At 29.7% G+C, this 21,053-nt stretch overlaps 2 protein-coding genes across 4 annotated transcripts; one reads left to right on the plus strand and one right to left on the minus strand.

Annotated features, from left to right (window-relative positions):
• The first annotated feature begins 389 nt into the window (after nucleotides 1-389).
• On the plus strand, nucleotides 390-5,661 carry LOC145181242 (zinc finger CCCH-type with G patch domain-containing protein-like). 3 transcript variants are annotated; one of them, XR_016456209.1, is made up of 16 exons: nucleotides 390-565; nucleotides 884-989; nucleotides 1,100-1,212; nucleotides 2,404-2,484; nucleotides 2,745-2,816; nucleotides 3,209-3,300; nucleotides 3,394-3,456; nucleotides 3,547-3,615; nucleotides 3,762-3,853; nucleotides 4,001-4,119; nucleotides 4,196-4,239; nucleotides 4,311-4,382; nucleotides 4,715-4,812; nucleotides 4,966-5,011; nucleotides 5,101-5,323; nucleotides 5,433-5,661. XR_016456209.1 is itself a non-coding variant. In XM_090099739.1 (16 exons), the coding sequence occupies exons 1-16, from the start codon at nucleotides 518-520 to the stop codon at nucleotides 5,569-5,571; spliced, it is 1,470 nt and encodes a 489-aa protein (XP_089955865.1). In that variant the 5' UTR covers nucleotides 390-517; the 3' UTR covers nucleotides 5,572-5,661. The 3 variants fall into 3 exon arrangements, 2 of the variants coding, with proteins under 2 accessions (XP_089955865.1, XP_089955866.1); XM_090099739.1 differs by having other exon boundaries at nucleotides 4,311-4,375; XM_090099740.1 differs by lacking the exon at nucleotides 390-565 and having other exon boundaries at nucleotides 1,161-1,212; nucleotides 4,311-4,375.
• Nucleotides 5,662-5,866: 205 nt separating this feature from the next.
• Nucleotides 5,867-18,971, minus strand: LOC145181240 (uncharacterized). Its single transcript, XM_090099738.1, has 13 exons — nucleotides 18,552-18,971; nucleotides 18,200-18,358; nucleotides 14,869-15,019; nucleotides 12,626-12,810; nucleotides 10,952-12,135; nucleotides 10,790-10,826; nucleotides 10,308-10,574; nucleotides 10,062-10,172; nucleotides 8,444-9,970; nucleotides 7,202-8,293; nucleotides 6,870-7,029; nucleotides 6,444-6,760; nucleotides 5,867-6,294 (listed from the first exon to the last, which is right to left on the minus strand). The coding sequence occupies exons 1-13, from the start codon at nucleotides 18,616-18,618 to the stop codon at nucleotides 6,239-6,241; spliced, it is 5,313 nt and encodes a 1,770-aa protein (XP_089955864.1). The 5' UTR covers nucleotides 18,619-18,971; the 3' UTR covers nucleotides 5,867-6,238.
• Between the last annotated feature and the right edge of the window lie 2,082 nt (nucleotides 18,972-21,053).

A 21,053-nucleotide genomic window follows, 5' to 3' on the forward strand; every position in this document is an offset into this window, starting at 1 on the left:
TTGTTTATTGATTTTCTATCTTCAAAATATGATTCTTATTAAAATATAAAAACCTTATTCTTTTTTTTTTTTTTACATAAAATAACTCATAAAAACCCAAATATATGTGGATGAAAATGCAAAAGAATTTTGTGTTAAATTTTTCTTTTAACATTATTAGCAATATTTAAATTATAGTAATTTTTATCTATACAATTGTTATACAACATTTATAGCTTCCAGCATATATAATTAATATTGTTAGTGATATTTCTTTTTTAAATTTATATTAGTGCATAGTAACCAAATATGACAGTTTGCATTGAAGTTTCATCTTTATTTTTCTTATTTATTCTTGTTATTTTATTATTTCTTTGCTATCTTTAACTATTCTTTCATAACAAATAATGTATAGAAAATAATGTATTGAAATGAGTCAACCTTTCATCAAAAGTTTTTCTGCTCTTTGTGAAGTTGGTGTAATTTAATGCGCATGTATTCTACATTAGTTTGTTAATGGAAAAAAATAAAAATAAGAATGGATGAAGTTACTTTAAAAGAGATGTTAGCAAATTATAAAGAGCAGGTAATTAATAATATGATTGTTCATATTTTTGATGATGATTGTTCATATTTTTGATGATGATTGTTCATATTTTTGATGATGATGATGATGATGATGATGATGATGATGATGATGATGATGATGATGATGATGATGATGATGATGATGATGATGATGATGCTGGTGGTGGTGGTGGTGGTGGTGGTGGTGGTGGTGGTGGTGGTGGTGGTGGTGATGGTGGTGATGGTGATGGTGATAGTGATAGTGATAAAAAAGAATAATATAAAGTTTTAAAAGATTATCAGAAGTTGTAACCATATAGTTTATTTTTGCATCTAGCAAGCACAAGTTATCAGCATAATTTCCACTGCTGCTGATCCAATTACAAAGCTGGAGTTGTACGACCTTGAAAAAGATATAAAAGAGTTAATCTCTGTTACTGAAGGTTTTTCTTTTTTCTTTCCTTCAATTAAAAATGGTCATAAAATTATTATCTTAAGAATGGTCATAAAATATGTACATTTCTATGACTATTTCTATTTTTTCTCTTAATAGAAAGTCTGCTTTCTTTAAAAAATGGAAGACCTCTTTCGTTATATAAATCTAACTTTTGTAGTTCAAATTCACCAAATAATGCTGAAGTTCAAACATTTGGAGAAACATCTCAGGTATGCTATATTCTAAATTTTGCAATAGTTCTTTAAAGTATTCAAATTCATTGAATGTATGTGTGTATATATGTATGTAAGTATGTATGTAAGTATGTATGTATGTAAGTATGTATGTATGTAATGTATGTAATGTATGATGTATGTAATGTATGTAATGCATGTAATGTATGTATGTAATGTATGTAATGTATGTAATGCATGTAATGTATGTATGTAATGTATGTATGTAATGTATGTATGTAATGTATGTATGTAATGTATGTATGTATGTATGTATGTATGTATGTATGTATGTATGTATGTATGTATGTATGTATGTATGTATGTATGTATGTATGTATGTATGTATGTATGTATGTATGTATGTATGTAATGTAATGCAATGTAATGTATGTAATCCATTCATCTATGAATGCATGTAAATGTATACAAATGTATGCAAATATGTTCATGCTTATGTATGCATACATTTTTTTGACTGTTTCTAATTACCCTTTTGTTGTAAAAGCATAAATTCAAAACTTTCTGCTTTAATTCTCTAATACTCTTAACTTTGTTTATACACAAACTTTTGTCAAGACTTAACAAAAAATGTTTTTAAGAAATAGCTCAGATGGCAGTGCAACACTTACACAGTTTCTTAGCTTTTATAACCTTAACATAAGTATTGGTCTTGAAAACTGCTGAAGTTATCATGCTTTATTTAAACAGTATATTTAAGTGAGGAAACTTTTTGTTTGTTTCTTTTTTTGCATTTTTTTACTTCAATTATTCATCTATGTTTATATCACCATGGTTTATCAATATTAGAAAAATAAAAAAAAAAAGAAATTTGTGTATTTTTTTTTTAAATCTATGTTATTTGAATAATTATGAATTGTAGTGTATAACACATATATACAACACATATATAACAAATATGTAACACATATATGTAACTATTTTGTTGTTTTAGATTTTAAAAGATTTTTTCTTTTTTCTGAGAATAAAAATTTAAAATAATGAGGTTCCACTAAAAATGAACTTTTTTTGCAGAATACTTGAAATTCACTCAGACCAACTGATCATTCTTTTTTGGGAAAATTATTTTAATGCTTTTCACCTTCACATAAAAAATATCAGAAAATTGAGTTCATTTTTGTTGATTTAAATTCTTTGATTCATTCTTGATTTTTTAAAATTTTTTAGAATGACTTAATTGATGAAAATAATGATAGTGTTTGTGGTAGTGATTTTGTTGGTATGAAATGCAGGGTGAAATATATACAGGTTTCATTGTTTTATTTTTTTAATTCAATCATCAAGTTTAAGCTTTCAAGTTTTATTTTATTAAATATCAAGTTTTATTTTTTTAATTTACTTGTTTTATTTTTTTATATTTATATTTGTAAGTTACTAAATAGATCCATGCTGTCTTTTTTTTGTTTTTGATTTTATAGATATTTATGTATATATGATGTTATATACAACATACAAAACCCTGTATTAAATTATTTATGTTAACTTTTTGATTTTTGGATATTTTTTAGGAATGGGGTGGTTTCCAATACCACAATGCAATAGTTTTAAATGTTGAAGAAGATGATGATGAAGCTATTAAGGTTTTTTTAAGTTTAATGCTTTACTTAGGATCTGTTGTTAATAAAGATTGCTCTCTTGTTAATAAAGATAATTACTTTCTTAAATGGTTTATCTTTTGTAACCTTGCAATAAAGAATGAAATTTAGAATTATTATTAGAATTTTTGATTAAAATTTTAATAGAAAATTTAGATTATTTTGCTTTTTTTTATTTGGAACTTTATTTTTCTCATATTTTGTAATCTTAAAAATGAAAGAATAACTTTATATTTAGTGTATTGGTTAAAAAATGCATAAATTATTTATGCAAACAAATTATAAAAATTTATTTTATTGGAAATGGAGTTGTTGAATGCAAATATAATTTCATCAGTTTTAGCTTGATTATTGCTCAAGCCTTTGGTTTTATATAGGTTCGTGTGCTTTTTCTGAATCCTATTCAATTATCTATGCTTCCCTGTAAGTATTTCATGGATGACAAATGCACTTTTGACCAGGATTGCAGGTTGGTAGGTTTAATTTTAATACTGTTTTGTATTGATATGGTGATTCCTAATGATCAGTGATCACAATTATTCACAGGTGTCTATTTATTAAGGTATTCCCATGGCTACCTTGTGAATCTTGAAGATCTCCTTGAATTTGAAGAACCTGACTTTCGGTTTTCAATTGACTTTAATTACTTCTTACCTTTTTTTTTATTTACAAATTTTGGCATAAAGTTTTAAAGTTAGTTAAAACACATTTTTAGCATTCTTTCAATTGGTAATAAATGTTTGGCAAAATACGAGGATGATCTTTGGTATGATGCTACAGTATGGTAGGTCAACTTCTTACGGATTTGAATTTTTATTCTTGCTACTGTTTTTCTTTTGAAAAATGATTTTAGCAGATTTAAAACATTTGCTAATATAGTTAAATATTCATTTATGATAAAGTTTGAGATGAAGTTTTTGTTCCTTATAGTGAAGTGCACGACGATCAAGTTTCAGTTTCGTTTGATGCATATGATCAAGGAAAAACATTTCTACTTGATTTTCACTCTATATTACCAAGAAGTAAGCATATAATACATTTGTAACTTTTTTTTTATATATACGGAAGCTATTTTTCTAATTTAGTTACGTTTATAGCGTAAAACACAAAATCTTCGAGGAACAATTAAATGATGATCGCTTTCTGTGTTTACAAACTATATTATTTAGCCTCAAATCCCATGGACAACTCTGATCGCGATCTCCCTGATGACGTTTCTGATGAACCTTTAACATACACTCGAATCTCAATAAATGGTCCTATGGCTGATTGGGAGCAACATACCAAAGTAATTAGTATTTAGATAACCTCTTTTTCGTGATGTGAAATTTTTCAGATAAGTTTTATTATTTTCTGATTTTTAGGGAATTGGTTCAAAGCTCATGATGAAAATGGGCTACATATTTGGGTAATTTATTTTTCAAATGATTTCAAATAATATAGTTTTGTGAATTAAACTAAATTATATTCTGTGTTTAGAAAAGGACTTGGGAAAGATGGAAAGGGTATAGTGGAGCCAGTAGAAATACGACTGCTTCCTGCAGGTATATGGTTAGTGGTGAATAATGCTTTTATGCTGGTTGACTAAAAAATTAAAGAAAATTTTTCAAAGAAATATTTTAGTTTTAAGGTAAACAACAAGTTGAAGGAAATTCTTTTTACTTCAACTCGGATTTCTTTTACTTCAACTCGGATTTCTTTTTACTTCAACTCGGATTGTCAGTGTTGCTCTGATTTCTCTGAATGTAAAACGATCATTCGAATTTTTATTACGTTTAATTAAACTGCGAGCAAAAATATCGCGTGTTTAAGATTGAATCAGTAAATCTGCTAAATGTTACAAGTTATTATATAAATATATTTGTACAATTGTACTGTTTCAGGAAAAAGTCTTGATTATGTTGCGGAGCTGCGAGAGAAAGGGGGCATAAGGGATCCAACTAAAAAAAAGTGTCACGAACCAAAGTGTAGCGCGGAACAGGTTTAATATTATTTTTATTTTATGTTGGGTTTTTTTTTTTTTTTTTTAATTTTTAACATTATTTTTTGTTAATACTTAGTGATGGCTTTTTTTTTTTTCTTACTTCGCATATGAAATATGTATTTTAGTGTGACGCTCACGTTTCTTTTTTAGCCACCATCTGCATTTGATCTCATTAACAGTTTAACTCATAGAGAAGGTTTTAATTTTCTACTATTTAATCACCATGGAGATTTTCTGTCTGAAAGACTTTTTTCTCTTGAAACGTCTAAATGATTCAATTTTTAGAAATGAAAAAGCCCAAAGAAAACACCAGAACTAAGTTCGGTGTCGAAGAGTCTTACAAATTGATGAAAAATAACTTATCGAGAAAAAAGAGTGGAGATGTCAGGGAAAAATCTGCTTTAACTGTCGGATGTCTTAACATCGAGATGTTGAAGAACAGCGAGAAAGTTTCCAAGTTAAAGAAAAACCTTATAAAAATGAGGAAATCGTTAGCAAGAAACCCAGGGTACTATATTAATTCTATTTTAATGTCGCTTTATGAATTTTTGTTCAAGTTGGTGTTTTGGTTATATACATGTGAAGAGCTTATTTTACTATTGATGTTTTTATCGCAGTGAGACACCTATAAATCGAACTATCCTACAGAATATTGCAATGACGGAGCGGCAGATTGAAGAGTTGCTCAGTGACGAAAAAAGTATCGAGCAAAAACTTAACGTCAAATCTCAAACAAAAAAATTGAGCATATTTTAAATACTTTTTTGCGTGTTTTCAACAACATTGTAGTCATAAAAGTCTTGCCTCTGTAAATATTGTCAAATGAATAAATTTTGCCCCTGTAAATTTTGGTATATTATATGTGGAGCAACAGAAATAATAGTAAAGGGAAGAAAGAATATAGTTTCAGCTTTGTCAGATTATGTCAAAGAAAGGTTGGAACAAGAAGTAGCATTTTGATTAAAAGTTTGTTATCTGTTAAGGAGTTTAGTTTACCTGTTCAGAATGAAAGAAGAGCCAAGTTTTTATTTTTCACACAAAAATTTACCAATTTAAAAAATTGTTTCTATCTTATTTTCAACAAATATTTTAAACAAACATTTTCAACAAACATTTTTCTCGGAAAGTGGAAATAAAAGTGCAAATATTTACAAAATTATTCTTAAAGTTGTTCAATCTTTGAAGACAAACTTTTTTTGTCCAAGTGAATATTTATAATTTGCAGAGAGTAAATGATTTCTGCCATTGTCTTCTTTGAGTTTCAGCAACAATTGTCAAGCTAAAAGTTAGAATTCGAAAGCAAGGATTTTCCTCTTTCTGTGTTCTCATGATACGAAGAACTAGATAACTGATAGATGATGTCGCTAATGATACGAGGAGCGAGCTGTCAATCTTTCTCTTTTTTTATTTCATTTCTCAGGCACTATTTTCTTTCCTTCTTTTGCACACGTGGCAGAGTTTCACGTTTTGAATATTGAACTATAAAAACTTCTATTTTATTTGAATCTCCTCATTAAATACTTATGAAAAAAAGTTTTTAGTAAACTAAAAAATATAAAAATTATTAAATAGAAATTTACTCTTCTGTAATCGAACCATTGGTTTAACAAGTATTAAACCTTTTTTACCTGAGCTATTTTCATAACCATTATCAAATGAGGAAAGCTCCTCCATATCCTGATAAGCACCTGTGCTTGAAATAGGATCATCTTTAATTGTAGGAGATGAACCTATTCTTCCTAATGTTCCCTCAAAACCACGCATTCCAGGATCGTATACTTCTTGTAAATAATTTTCAATATCCATGTCTTTTACAACTGGACGCTGAACTGGTTCATTTAGCGAAGCAATTGCAGATTCGATTTCTCCGCGATCAATTCCTTGCAACCGTGAAAGTGCTTGACTGCTAAGAGCTTCTCCAACAAATGGTGATCTTCCTTGATATCTATAATTTGAACCAAAAAATATTCTTTATTTTTATGCGTTTGAAGTATAATGAATAAGCGTCTGCAACAATCTCTGCACTCAGTTTTACTTTTAGAGGTAAACCCTACATGCTATTTAGGTAATTTCGGCTTCGGTGACGCTGATGATGATGCTGATGCACTGCTTTTGCTTTCATTTTGTATTGATGAAGTCTGTACAAAACATCTTTTAACTCTGCCATGAGTGCACGCAACCCTTTATCGCTTACTTCTGTTGGTTGGTTTGAATCTACAAGAAAAAGACGTCAAACATTTTCATACTTTATTTACTCAAGTCCCGAGAAACAAAAGCTATGCGTTCGTTTTTATGTAATTTTTCAACTTTAAGTTATATTTACTAAATATAATTGATGATTTTCAGTCGGTTACCGGGAGTTTTAAAATAATACTAATTTATTTACCAATACTTTCTTGATGTGTGATAGGCTCATAGGAACCAGCTGTTAATGTATCATTGATGTTGGGATCAAGTGGAGCAATTTCCTCATTAGTAAGGTTTGTTTGAAGAAGGTCTGTAGTTGAAAGACCACTATTCATTAGACTCTTATCAGACTCAGTTGTAAAATCGTTTTTAATTGGAAATACATTTTGCTGTTTGTTGTTTTTTGTAACATTAAATGCTTTCTTGTTTTTTATTTGTGTTTGATTGACTTTTTGAGTGTTTTCAAATTGCGTCTGATTGGCTGCTTGGCTGTTTTTCGCTTGCAACTGATTCACTTCTCGATTTGATTTTAAAAGCATCGGGTTGACAGTTTTGCTAATGTCTGCATCTTTCTCGTTATTTGTTGACTGACTTTCTATACTTTTTAGTTCCTCTGCGTTATCAACCTGAATATCCGCCCAATCTGTTTTATCTGGATAAAATGACGTATCGCTTGATATATCAGCAGCTGTTATAGAGTTCATTGATAAATTTTTATTATCTGTGGAAATTTTCTCAACCGCAGTTTTATTTGAAAAATTTTTAGAACTATTTTCTCTTTGATTATTTCCCAAGCTTTCTTTGCTTTGGCTTTGTTTGTAATGGGAAAAAGTCAATTCGTTTTTAGGACCAAACGAATTGGTTAAGCGAGTGTCATTGCTTTTTATTCCATTAATTTTGTGTGAGACAAATTTAATGTTACTTGACTGCGTATTTTTAAATCCACCAATCAAACTTCTGCTTTTATTGACATTTTGTTTAAGTTTGAACTTTGTTTTATCGAACTTATTTTGCAAAAGCGTTGAGTCTTTAACAATTCCTTCACTTTTCGAAAAAGGAGTTTCGTTTAATCCGTCTAAATTATATAACATATGTCTGCGTGGTATTAACAAAGAGTGAAAAACAGTTTGTTTACTTGAACTGTCACGTCTTTCGCGGTGAAGAGACTGTCCTCTTTTTTTTGTTTCTTTCATTAATTTTCCCTTAACTTCTGCGATTTTTTTCAGCACACCTTCTGCTCGCTTTCCTGTAGGAATCTTTGATTTAGGTACTGTTGATCGAGTTTCACCTGCTAAATTGTAGAATAATATAATTGCTACGATCAAGTTTAATGCATTTCCATATCTAAAGCCTCGATATTCAAAGTGCAATTAAAATTTTATTAAAGAACTTTGCTTTTCAAAAAGCTCTGTAACAAAAATAAAGTAAAAGTAAATTCTACCTCCCCACGGACCTCCTAGAGCCAAGGCTTCCAATGGATAAGAAGCCTTTAGTTCCGAATGCATGAAACTCCCTTTTTTCGCTTTTATTTGTTTTTCCTGTAAAGTTCGTTGATCGTAAGATGTCAGCGTCTTCCCCTGTAAATCACCCCTAAGTGATTGAATGTCTTCAAAATCTTCTGGAAAAATTGAATCTGTATACATATCTGCAAGCGCATCATGCTTATTTTTCTCTCCTTTGGGTTTTAAATTTTCGTTTTCTTCAGTTTTTACTCGGTTGGCATTTGGTGTAAGAAATTTTCTGGCAAAATTTTGATCACTTTGCTGAAACCCTAACCTTTCTTGATGAATATTTTGGTTTGACTTCCAATCGTTACCAACTCCATCCGTTGCTTGCTGCATATCATTGTGAATAACTTCGTGGTTAACTCCATTATTTCCGTTTGCTGCGTTCATATCAACATGAATATTTCCAGAGGCTAGATCTCCCATTAAGTTTGGAAGATTATATTGCTCCATTCCCTCATAATTTGATCTTGGTGGTGTTCTACTTGCTGCTTCAACGTTCGGAAATTCATCTTTGTTTCTATGAAAAGAATTATCATTTAAATCTGCGTTAAGATTTGTTTCTGTGTTGGCGCGTGAATTATAAGTTGAACTTTCATCAAAAGATTTCATAAAGTTTGGATCTTTGTGAAAATCATTGTAATCATTTTGATCATAATTGGGGATTTCACTAGAAGGTTCAATTGCCTGTGACTTATCGAATAAGGGATTAATATAACCATTGTCAAAAGCTTTCATTGGTTCCATAAAGTTATTATTTTGTCCAGGTGAATTATATCCGCTTTGACTGCTTTTATGACCATTTTCAAAATTTAAGTTTAAAGAAGGCATGTCATTTCTGTTGCCTGCTACGTAATTTGGATTGTAACTTGTTGGATTTATGTAACTTCCCTGTCGATTTCCAATCATTTCATCAAGGTTATCAGCAACATTTCTGTCTCTTGTGGGACTAAAGGGTTCTACTCCAAAGTGTTTTTGATCAGTACTCATGTGAGCTTCTTTAACCAAAGGTTCATTTAACATTGTGCCGCTCGGAGGTCCGCTAAATCTTTCCGGAAACATTTTCATTAAAGATGGATCTGCATAGCCTGGCTCTAATTCAGAATTAATTTTATTTGGGTCATCTATAAAATGTTGATTATCTTCTCCTAATAACTTTGCACCACGCCTTCTTTGAGCAGATATTTTACCCAACATCCCATCCATTATTGATGCTGCTTTTTGCATGTCTTGATTTCCAGATATAAAGTCATTCATCATTTGCAACGCTTCTTCAGGTGTCACAGCATTTTGGCTTAATGCGCTGAGGAGGTGACCAGCTACAGGGTTAACAATAGGCCCTTGAGCACCGGTAGGATCAGACGGTGCATTATGAGTAGGAGTCGGGTCTGGTTGTTCTTGATGAGGTCCTTGCCCTGGGGAGGATGGAACTATATCACCTCCGACAAATACACGATCCGGATCTAAAAATTACCAAACCAGAAGAAAATCATCAATGGTCATTTCAACTAACTTAAAAAAAAAAAAAAAAATTAAAAAAATATTTTGTTCTACCTGAACCAGTTCTCGGAAGAGGAGAGTTATTTCCTTTTTCAACATTTTCCAAATTGTTTCCAATCATCATTTTCTGCTCAGGGGGTATAAGGTCTTTAAACTTTTCGCCGACTTCTCACCGAAAAACACAGAAAATTATATTTTCATCAGCAAAAAATTCAGCAAATTAAAAAAAAATAATAAATTCTAACGATAAAAAGTTCAAAAAAGCGTCGAAGCGTTGAAACAAACTTTATTTGTGCTTACGCATAGTAAGTGGCGGATCTACGTGCTCTTCTAAAGCATTTTCGATTCCATCAACCGGAATAGGATTTCGTGCTCCACCTTCCATTCCGTTTTTACTCACAGTAGTAAATCCTCCTGTATTTAATGGCGATTGGATGGAAAGCGATACTTGTTTATTGCTACCTCCTGGTGTTGTAGCAATCGGTAACTTTTCTGGCAAAATAGGATTCGCTTCATAACCTTTAATACTCTTGTGCTTTTTTTTATGTCTTGTTTGACCATTCTCATCTAGAAAAAAACATTATACTGCTGTAAGTTGCAGATCAACCTTATGATGTCTTAGTCCTATCTAACAAAAATATTACTGTCATTGCTTCAGTTTCTCATTTCTATAAATATGGAGAAAATACATTTTACTTCGTTTTACACTTTAGAAAAAAATCCTTTGTATGTTTCTTGTTAACTATAAAAGTAAATTCTAAAAATTTATATCAAATAATAACCACTCAGTTTCTTGGTCTTTTCATTCAGGTCCTCTTTCTAAAAGTAGAAATTGATTTTATGTTAAAATATTTTGTTAAAATGTTAAAATGTTAAATTGTGTTAAAATATTTTGATTAAAAAAAGAAAAATAGAAAAAGTTGATTAAAAGAAAATCGAAATGCCTTTTTTTTGTTTTTCTTTTCGTGCTTTCTTTTGCTTTTTGTTTCAATAATTTCGTCATCCATTGTCTCCTCTTCATTATCCTCGTCATCTTCATCATCAACGTTTTCAAATTCTTTGGCAACATCCTCCTCTTCCTCTTCCGTTTTTGGTGCCGGCTCCTTTTTTGTATCCTCCTTTGGAGTTTTAGAGTCTTCTTTTTCTACGCTTTCCCCAGGAATAAACTGAACGCGAACTGTTCCTGCTTTTTTTGGATTCGCAATTTTACTTCCATTTATAATTTCAATAGTTGCTTCGTCAGGTATAAACTCAACTTTGATGATGTCTGGTTTTTTTATGGAAGCAGAATTAACGGCAGATTTTTCTCTTTTTATTGCCGTGTAATCACTTGAAATTTTGTTTTTTAGTTTTGGTGTTTCTGTTGGCAACAGTGAGCTCTCTCCATCTTTTTTTGAAAGATTATTCTTAGTACTTTTTTGAGCTTCGGTTGACCCTGGATTTTTTTTCATTACATTGTCCTCTTGTTGGGATTCTCTGTCAGCAACAGTGTCAATGTTGTTGCTGGCAACCTTTTCAGTTGGTGGACTATTCTGATTGGTCTTCTTATTCTGGGATTTATTACTTTTATTATTAGCGTAGATTTTATGGCTCATAGCAGTTAACTTATTTCTAAAACTCAATGTGTCGTCATCATTTTTATTGCCTGTGTTCGTTTTTACTATAAAGTGTTTTAATTTCTGCAAATCTTTTTCTTCCGCATTTTTCATGTCATTCATTTTATTCTTACTTATGAATGTTTTGTAAGAAAAAGTTTTTTCTTTTCCTAAAGAAGTCGCTTCCACAAATGGAGAGGCTTTTTTTTTGTTATTGTTTGCATCGAACTTGTGAAAGTTTTCCGAATCAAAAGAAACTTCTTCAACCTTAACTTTTGGATTTTTTGAAAAGTTTTCTTTAGAAAATGATTTTCGCTCCGGAGGCGTGCTTTCATTTTCAGTAGTTCCATTACTTTCAATACCGATTTCAACGGTGAGAGCATTTTTTTCTTTTATGTCTCTTGCTACACCAGATTCGTTCTCTTCTGTTTCTGTTTCCAACCTTATCTTTTTATTTGATCTTCGCGGAACAATTATTTTGGCACTACCCAGCTCAACTATTGTATCGAAATCATGTCTCCTATTACTTGAATCTGAGAAGAAAAACAAAGATAAAATAGTTTTTTAGTTCTTATATGTATATATATATATATATATATATATATATATATATATATATATATATATATATATATATATATATATATGTATAATTTTATATGTATATTTTTTTATAGTTATAACTTATTTGTTAATAATATTTGTTATACCCTTTATTATCTTGCCTGCGTTATTTTAAGCTTTTTTAAACCGTTAACTACTCGCATGGGGTCTAATGGACCCCAAACACTTTAATATCGTTAAAAAACCCCTCTCAATTCATACTATTTTTAATGCGTTTAGGATTTAATTAAATTTTTTAACGATTTTAAAGTGTTAAATGTTAAATGGAAATATCCGGTGCATCCGGTGCGTCATTCCATTTTGAGAATGTTAGGACTTTTGTAAAAAAAGAGTTAAAACGTTAAAAATTAAAAAATTGACTTAAAAAGATATATTTCATATTTTTTAAGAAATTCTCACCATCTTGCTTTGAATCTTTAAATCTTCTTAGCATATTTGAAGTAATCGGAAAGATTTTTTTCCCATTGGGCAACTCTACTCCAACACTTAAGTGATCAGCCCCATCTCCTTTTTTTCCGATTGCTTCTAAATAATATCTTTTCCCTTTTTCGAGAGCAACTTTACGTGATTCTTGATCCGGTGAGCTGCAATATAAAACGTGAACAAAACAATTGCGCTATTTGTTTTCTGCGTATGTAAACACGAACTTAAAAATCGCAACTTATGATAGAAAAGCTTTATAACAATAAAACTATTAAATTTGTTTTTAATCCTTATCATTTTTTCATTTTATCTTATGTTTTAACCATTACAAAAAATATTTTTTTCATACTTTACATTTCGCACAAGCTTTAACACTTCCAAAAATTTCGATATTCGGGTAGAGAAGGGTGAATTCGTTACGGGGCGAATCCATTATTTTTGCTACTCAGCTTTGTTAATACATTGCAACGGAACTATAAAAATGTCTACTTATAGTTTCTTTGTTAAACATTAATAATTTAAATTTTTTTTTATTCTTTATGAGTAATATTTCGAAATGTAATTTTGTAAATATTTTTAAAACAATTTGCTTTTACTTTCTAAATATCGCGTGTGTAAAAATTGAAGTTGAAACAATTGTTTCATGTTTAAACTTTTGTCAATGAAAAATAAAATATTTATGTGATATTTTGCTAAGAATATTTAATTTAAGTTGATTGATCAATGTCAGTTTTAGAAACAAAATGATTTACTTTGCTCTGAAGTTTTCATTAAAATCATCTCATGATGATAGATTGCCTTCGGTCATATTAAGGATAACTTCCTCCTGTTAGATGTAATAATCCGGAGATGTAATGATCCGGAGAAAAATCTAAATATTTTAATTACGCCAAATTATAGAATATGGAGCACCATTTAAACAAAATGTTTTTTTAACAAAAACGCGCTTCAACGTCGTAGAAGCTGTGTCGAAGTTAAACACCGTCGGAATTTATTTACACTTTCCATGATGTAAAATGATAATGAAAATTTTCATTTATAAATTTTATGATATTATAAATTAGTGCAAAAAAAAGAAAAAAGCAAGTTAAGCATGCCGATAAAAGAAAAATATCTGTTCCTGAAACTTTACAGGAACTTTCAGACTGAGAGTCTAAAACCAAAAGGTTGACAAAAAGCATTCTTATTATTGAATAGTCACATAAGTCATTTAAGCAATTGAATTAACAAAACAGATGGAATTGACATATCATGTAGTCTACACGTCAAGAAAATCATAAAATAATTGTGGTCCAAGTACTGGGCTGGTTCCGATGACCTATTTTTGCTCTTTGCAATTTTCGCATCATTTTAAAAAGAGTATGGCCTGAAATTGTTATAGCTCCTCATTGTGGTTTGTATCTTCTAAGGATTTCTGCGGAAGTTTTTGAATACAAAAGACAGAAATGTACAATAAAGCAAATATTCAACATGGAAACCAGTTATTCAGTTATTCAATTAAAAAACAGCAGAGATAAAAAATTTGTATATGGAATAAAACAAATGAGATTGGTTTTAATGCTTGAGTTGGAATCAATTGGCATGAGAAGGATGTTTAGGATGCATGTGAAAAATTGTGTGCAATTGATTCATAAACGTCATGTAAATTCTCAAGGTGTAGTTATATGGTTTGGTTATTTGGCTTTATGTTGTAGTCATAAAATGTGTTCTTAAATTAGAGCAGCAGAACTGAGGAATTCGCCCCTTAAAAAACATATTTGCCCACATAACATAGTTATAAATATATCGTTTTATATACTAAATTATCATTTGAAGCCATTTTTATCCAATGAATTAACAAAGTAATGATTCTTGTTATTGAATTAACGCATCTTATCATTAGTTATTGCTTTTTTTTTTCTGAAATTACTCCATGTGTTTAAAATCTGACTAAATCACCCCGCTTTACCCTACTTTTGACATTTTAAAAGTATATTTAAAAAGCTACCGACAATAATTTATGTTTTAAAAATATATATGTTATTAACTTTATTATTGTAGCTTCCTGCGCATCTCCCTCGAATATAATTAGTAAGATACCGAGATATGGCATGCTGGGATATGACATAATATGGGTAAGTTGTAACGATGTTTAAATCACAAAACTATTTAAAAGTTTTTTTAAATTTTATCGAAATTCTTTTAAATTAAACAAGATAATATTAATTGAAATTACTTACTTGAAAAACTGGTTGTGGTCAGATGGTCGATGCTGTTTAATAATTTTATTACTTTCTCCTTCCATACCATTAAAACCAAGAAATACTTCACATGTTCCGCCGCAACTACTAAAGAATCGATATCCTCCGCTTATAGGCGCAAGAAAATAACCTGTGAACAATCAATTAGAAATTAAAAATAAGCGCTTGGATAGACCGCCCAAAATGAATAATGGATTCATTTTGAGCGTTCTTTTTTCCCAAAAATGGTGTCTATTTTCCCAGAAATGGCTTAAGACATCTTTGGGAAAATAGATACCAATTATTGTTTCGAAAAAAAAAAAAAAAAATAACAAAAAAATTTCCTCGAAGAAATTTAAAACCATATAAAATCGAGTGTTGATATGAAAATGATCATAAAAACTATGATATAATTATCGATAATTATCAAGATAGTTTGGTATAATTATCAAGATAGTTTGATATAATTATGATGGTCTATGACAACGTTCATGATCATTGCTATCAGCAAATCTTAATCTTAATATTCTTAACGTACCAAATTCTTTCTTGTTTATTACTGATAAAAATCAGTGATTAATATCTTGGTTGGTCAAACCTTCAAGTTTTAAAAATCGGACATTTTGATCACACCCATCTCTTAGTAAGTTCTTTAAAGCGAAAATAATGCAATTATTATTACTTTAATAAATGTTTAAATTGATGAATTTAGCAATATTGTTTTTGCTGTAGCAATTTTTGACTGATCCCTTCAAACCAATCATTGTAAATGGGGGTAGACTACTATTGCTTAAAATTGACAGTTTTCTAATGTCAAACATGATATAACTCAGAGCATCACGTAATGTTACATTAAATGCAAAAAATTGTTGTTTACTTTGGTTTGTACATCAAAATGTGGATTTTAAGTCAAAAGAATATAAGTATCCATCATTTATGAAGACCTGTGTGTCTGACAGATCACAGGAATGTTATTTATTTTATGGAAAATAATATTTGATCAATTTATTATAAATCATAAAATAATTTTTTACTTAAATATTTTGTAAAAAAATATGAATCGTTTATTTTACTTTATCCTTACCAAGAACATCATATATCAGTATCATCGTATATTACGCACCAATCATAATATCGCCTCACTACTCAACGTCGGCTCCACATTTTTTAGAGATTTTGAAGGGCAACAGAGGTGGAAGTTTGAAGACACGGACACAGAATATAAACCATCAAAGAATGAAAGGTAAGTTTGACCAGATAACTTTTTTTTTTATGAAAACCTACGAAATGAAAGGTAAGTTTGACCAGATAACATTTTTTTTTATGAAAGTCTTGTAAGTGAAAGCAAAATTCAAGAAATGCAATGACTGAATTTAGCATTTTTACTTACAAGGCAATTGTCCGAATTAAATTTTTTTTTGTGAAGATTGCAATTGTCAAATTTATGTTAACAGAGAACTTCAATAAACCAGCAGGTGAAAAATATGTTAATGCCGTTTTTACCTGATGAAAAAGAGGTGAAGATAAGCAATAAGAGATGAAGATATGAATTTTTATTTGAAAACCTTTCAAATTTCTGATGGAAGAAACTGTCTCTGATCAATAGAGATAAGTATAAGCTCTACAAATTAAAAATTTTGAATTAAAAAATTCTCATGAACTTCAATTAAAAAAAAAAAAAAGGATTCTACATAAAGAGAAAAACGACGCAAAACAAGTCAAGAGTACTAGAAATAATACTAAAGTAACAGCTCTCGATTTAATGATGGTGTTTCCAACACCACAATGTTATTACAAAAAGCAACTTAAAAGTGTTGTGTGTTGCACAACGTTTGAACTGTACACAATATACAAGCAAAGAACAGCTCAATAGTTTGCCTTCCACACTGTTCTGAACAAATAGTAAGTTTACTTTATTAAAAAACGTGTGTTTATCGACAAGTCAGTTGCTTCGCAAGGATCTTGCGGTCCTTGCGAAGCAACTGACTTGTCGAAAAACACACGTTTTTTTTAAGTACTACTTTATTCTATTTTTAGGTTTTATACAATTCTTTTTATTTTTAAATATGTCACTATAAAAGGTACTCAAACTTAGAGCTGGTTGCCTTTTAAAAGTTGCGTAAATTATTTGTAAACCACTTATAATTGTGTAGATGTTGCATTGATGAGTGGTTGACATCCTCTATCTTTTTTATAAATATAAATATAAAGGGTTCTTTCATGGACAATGCTTATCTAAGTTACTTCGTTTATCTTCAGAGGTGAGGATGGTATGATGAACAAACAATTGAGGATCAATCATTTTCTTGAGATTGTTCAACCAAGATTTAAGATCAATTCCTAATCCGTTACCAGCAGATGTTCATGGTAGCCATATTTGTATTATTTAGTGAAAGCGAGTGGCAATCTGATTTTGTTTTTATCAGAGTGCGATATCAAAAAAAGCAAAATCAAAAATAATTTATACAAAAGAGCCACAAGAAAATAAAAACAATAACTAGTCCTGGTCAATTTTTAATATCTGCAAAACGCTAAAGTGGTGAATATTGCCAGATTACTTATGATATTTTCTGTTCTATGACCATTTTTGTTTGAGCTTTACAATTGAAGAACACAGTTTCAAGGATCCTGTAAGATGCTACTGCTTCATGAGCTTCATGAGTTTCATGATCTTGTGTTTGCACACCAATTTCATAATTAAGATAACTGGTTAGAAAATAAATTTTTTATCCTGGCATATTTAAAAAAATATTATTTGAAGTACTTGCTATGCACATGATCAAATAAAACTCTTTTTAAAACTCTTTTTAAAAATTTTTTAAAAGTTTTTAAAAAGAGTTTTAATTTTGTATTTTATTTACTTTGTTGCTAATTTTACACTCCGCATTATTTTTATTTATTACATTATAATTATTATTATCAATGAAATTATTATGCAATGAATAAATCGTAAACTTCTCATGAAAATATTTAAGCCCTCTTTTTGTATGAATCTTGTTTGGAATAGCAATCTAAACTTTGTTACTTGGCAGCAACTAAGAATAAAACTTGATGCACAACCATCAACTTCCTAATGTATACCAAGAATTTATTTGTCTGTTAAGGCTCCGTATAATAGCTGTCTAATGTGTACGTTTTTTTGTTATCTCGAAACCTTGAATTTTGAAGATTTTTTACAGCAGTATGTCAGTTTTTGTGCATCTCAAGGTTTTTAAAGCAATTATTAAAAAATCAAGGAGGAGTCAACTATGGTCATGTATTCAAAACTAAATAAGAATCTAAAGAGAGAGAGAGAGAGAGAAAAAAAAAAAAGTTTAGGAGAATGTGCAACCTTTTATTCTTTGTCCAGTCTCTTCTAAAGTTGTGTCCGTTGGAGCATCAAAAGTTTGAAGAAACGTTACAAATGTGGGTTGATGAGGAAACCGTGAATCTGCAATTAGATTTTGGAGGGAACTTCCGTGCACGTCTGACCACAACTCTCTCACCACACCTATTTAATGAAAGCAAGATTTATGTTTGTTTCCCCCTCATAAATTTATAGATCTAACAAGTCTTACGATTGATTTTTTTTACGCTATTTTATAACATTTTACTTTAAACAACATTTTGGCTCTAAATAAAATAAAGTTTCTAAAGATTTTAAATGGTCATACGACACTTGGTCATACTATAGGAAAACTCACCTATGCCATCTCGCTCGCTTTTCACTACAGACAACCACATAAACAGAAGTACAATTATTTGATTCATTTTGATACAAAAACTCCTTCCCTTGTCATGTTGCTATAAATATGTCATTTTTAATTTTGTCTTTTTACGCTTACAAGAAATAAATATTATATTTGATGTGGATTTATTAAAAAGGTCTCTGTTGCTTTCTCAGCGGCTCACTTTGGTATGCAACTCAAACTGAGCTCAATCAAGTGTGAAACCAAACGCGTGTTGAAAAATGACATCTCGAAGTTTTGTTAAAAATATTCAAAGGAAAAACAAAAAAAAAAAATTGTTTTTGAAGCTGTTTTAATATTTGAAGAATGTATAACACATGTATTAAATATACAACATTCCATTATTCCCGTTTTGTAAGCGTACCACAATTTTCTTTAAATATATTTTCCAGGTATTGTTTGGGAGGTTGCGTTTAATCTAATCCGAGCGTCGAAATTTTAAATTTGCTGAAAACAAATAAATTATTCTGTTTAATTGACGGAAGACGATTTAGTTTAAAGATTAGAATTCCAATTTATTCACTTTTCGTCATAATAAATCGTAATAAAAGTAAATTTATTCTTTTAAAACGGAATAGATTCTTCCTTTTAAATGTCAGTTGTCATTTCCTTCCTTATCGTGTTAACAGCGTGCGGATTTTCTTAACTAGAATTTTTCTTAATACCAGTTCGGATTAATGATTAAATTGTTGATTAATTATTAATATTGCATTTGTAGATTTGAACTTAAGTATCGCGTTGTTTGGATTACTTTTTTATTTTATCAAAATTTGTTTGGATTACATTTTTATTTTATCAAAATAAAAAATGTAACCCAAACAATGCGATAAATTATTTGATTTTTGTTGGGTTTTTTTTTTTAAATTAATTCTAGGAAAAAGCAGTGCTCCTATCAACATGTTTCCTATTAACTTGCAAATGGGTTGATAGCAAATATCTAAGGTCAACTTAAATTATATGTCGTTTTTGTTCGTTAATGCCTTTAGTTTTGAAAAGTTTGAGGGAGAAATGAAAGAGAAAATAGCGAAACAACGGGAAAGTTAGCGAAACAGTTAATTAATCTTTTTGTCAGTTCGATCGAAAATCAGTGCCAATCAGTGAAAATCAGTGCAAACTAATTGTAAGTCAGATTAAATTAAGCAGTTGATTGTTTCGACTATTAATTTATGAATTAATAGTTAGAATTAATGGTTACAGAAATTTAATAAAAAGTGGTGATCATAGAAATAGAGCACCTCAAAAGATTTTCTTTTAACTGCATTTTATAGTGTGTTTCTAAGTTTAATTCTAACTTTAATGGTATTTCTTATGATAACTTACATAACCTACAAGTTAGAACTTGAATTATTGTTAGGACGTAAATACGACAATTTAGCAATAAAAGTTTTTATTGTCAACTTTCGTTGTGTGGACGTGCTCAATAAAATAGCTCATACTAGTGGAGAACCCCATTTATTATCAAAGACTCGCTAAAGAGTTTTTCAATAAAACTCTTAAGCGAGAACTGGAACAAGTCATTTTAAATATTACATTTAATTTACATTTAATTTTCTTGTTTGCAAAAATGTTCATGAATAAAAATATATTCATTTGGAAAGACGTTCAATGAGTTGATGAATCCAAGTTTAATCGCTTCCAGTCGAATAAGAAAGTATATGTTACGCATCCTATAATAGCAAGAAAACAACTCATCTTACACTCCAAAGACAGTGGAGCACGGTGTGGGTAGTATTAAGGTTTTAGAAGTTATGTTCTGGCATCGTGTATCGGTCAGCTGATAATAATTTATGGAATTTCTGAACTTAATGGAGCCGTGTGCAGATATTAATACTTGGATTTTAATTCAAGACAACGACCCAAATCATACTGCGAGATTTGGAAAATCTTGGCTTAAGGAAAATAAAGTTAATGCTCTAGAATGGCTACCCCAAAGTTCCTATCTGAATCCGATCGAGACTATTGGCACGGTATTGTGGTGGCGTTACGAGATAAAGAAACCTCAAATTTTAATGAGTTTTTTTTGGGGGAGGGAACTTAACAAATCTGGAATGTCACTCGATGTTAATGGAATGTCGAACGATGTAAAAGTGGACTTTTAAAGAGAATTTTTTTTTGTTTGGTGATTCTATGACCACAACTTCTTGCTGTATTTTGTAAACTTTTCAATGATTATAGATACACTTCATTTAAAAATTATATATATATATATATTTTTAATGATTTATAGGTAATATATATATATATATATATATATATATATATATATATATATATATATATATATATATATATATATATATATATATATATATATATATATATAGACAGATAGATAGATAGATAGATAGATAGATAGATAGATAGATAGATAGATAGGTATATACATATATAAATCTCATAGTTTTGTAATTCTAACATGGTTGTTGCATATATCGATTAGACCACTTCTTCTTCTTC

This window comes from Hydra viridissima, unplaced genomic scaffold, assembly GCF_058129835.1.
Source record: "Hydra viridissima isolate aposymbiotic clone 2 unplaced genomic scaffold, HvirCarnegie_v1 scaffold_10, whole genome shotgun sequence".
Classification (NCBI taxonomy): domain Eukaryota; kingdom Metazoa; phylum Cnidaria; class Hydrozoa; order Anthoathecata; family Hydridae; genus Hydra; species Hydra viridissima.

What these genes read in the sequence shown, in the direction of transcription:
- LOC145181242 (XM_090099739.1), top strand. Translation starts at nt 518, where the DNA reads ATGGATGAAGTTACTTTAAAAGAGATGTTAGCAAATTATAAAGAGCAG. An exon ending in AATACGACTGCTTCCTGCAG is followed by an intron (nt 4,376 to 4,714) that starts GTATATGGTTAG and finishes GTACTGTTTCAG; the next exon opens with GAAAAAGTCTTGATTATGTT. An exon ending in CAAAGTGTAGCGCGGAACAG is followed by an intron (nt 4,813 to 4,965) that starts GTTTAATATTAT and finishes TTTCTTTTTTAG; the next exon opens with CCACCATCTGCATTTGATCT.
- LOC145181240 (XM_090099738.1), bottom strand. Translation starts at nt 18,618, where the DNA reads ATGAATCAAATAATTGTACTTCTGTTTATGTGGTTGTCTGTAGTGAAA. An exon ending in TCTTCCGAGAACTGGTTCAG is followed by an intron (nt 9,971 to 10,061) that starts GTAGAACAAAAT and finishes GGTAATTTTTAG; the next exon opens with ATCCGGATCGTGTATTTGTC. An exon ending in TGGTTATGAAAATAGCTCAG is followed by an intron (nt 6,295 to 6,443) that starts GTAAAAAAGGTT and finishes AAGTTTTTATAG; the next exon opens with TTCAATATTCAAAACGTGAA.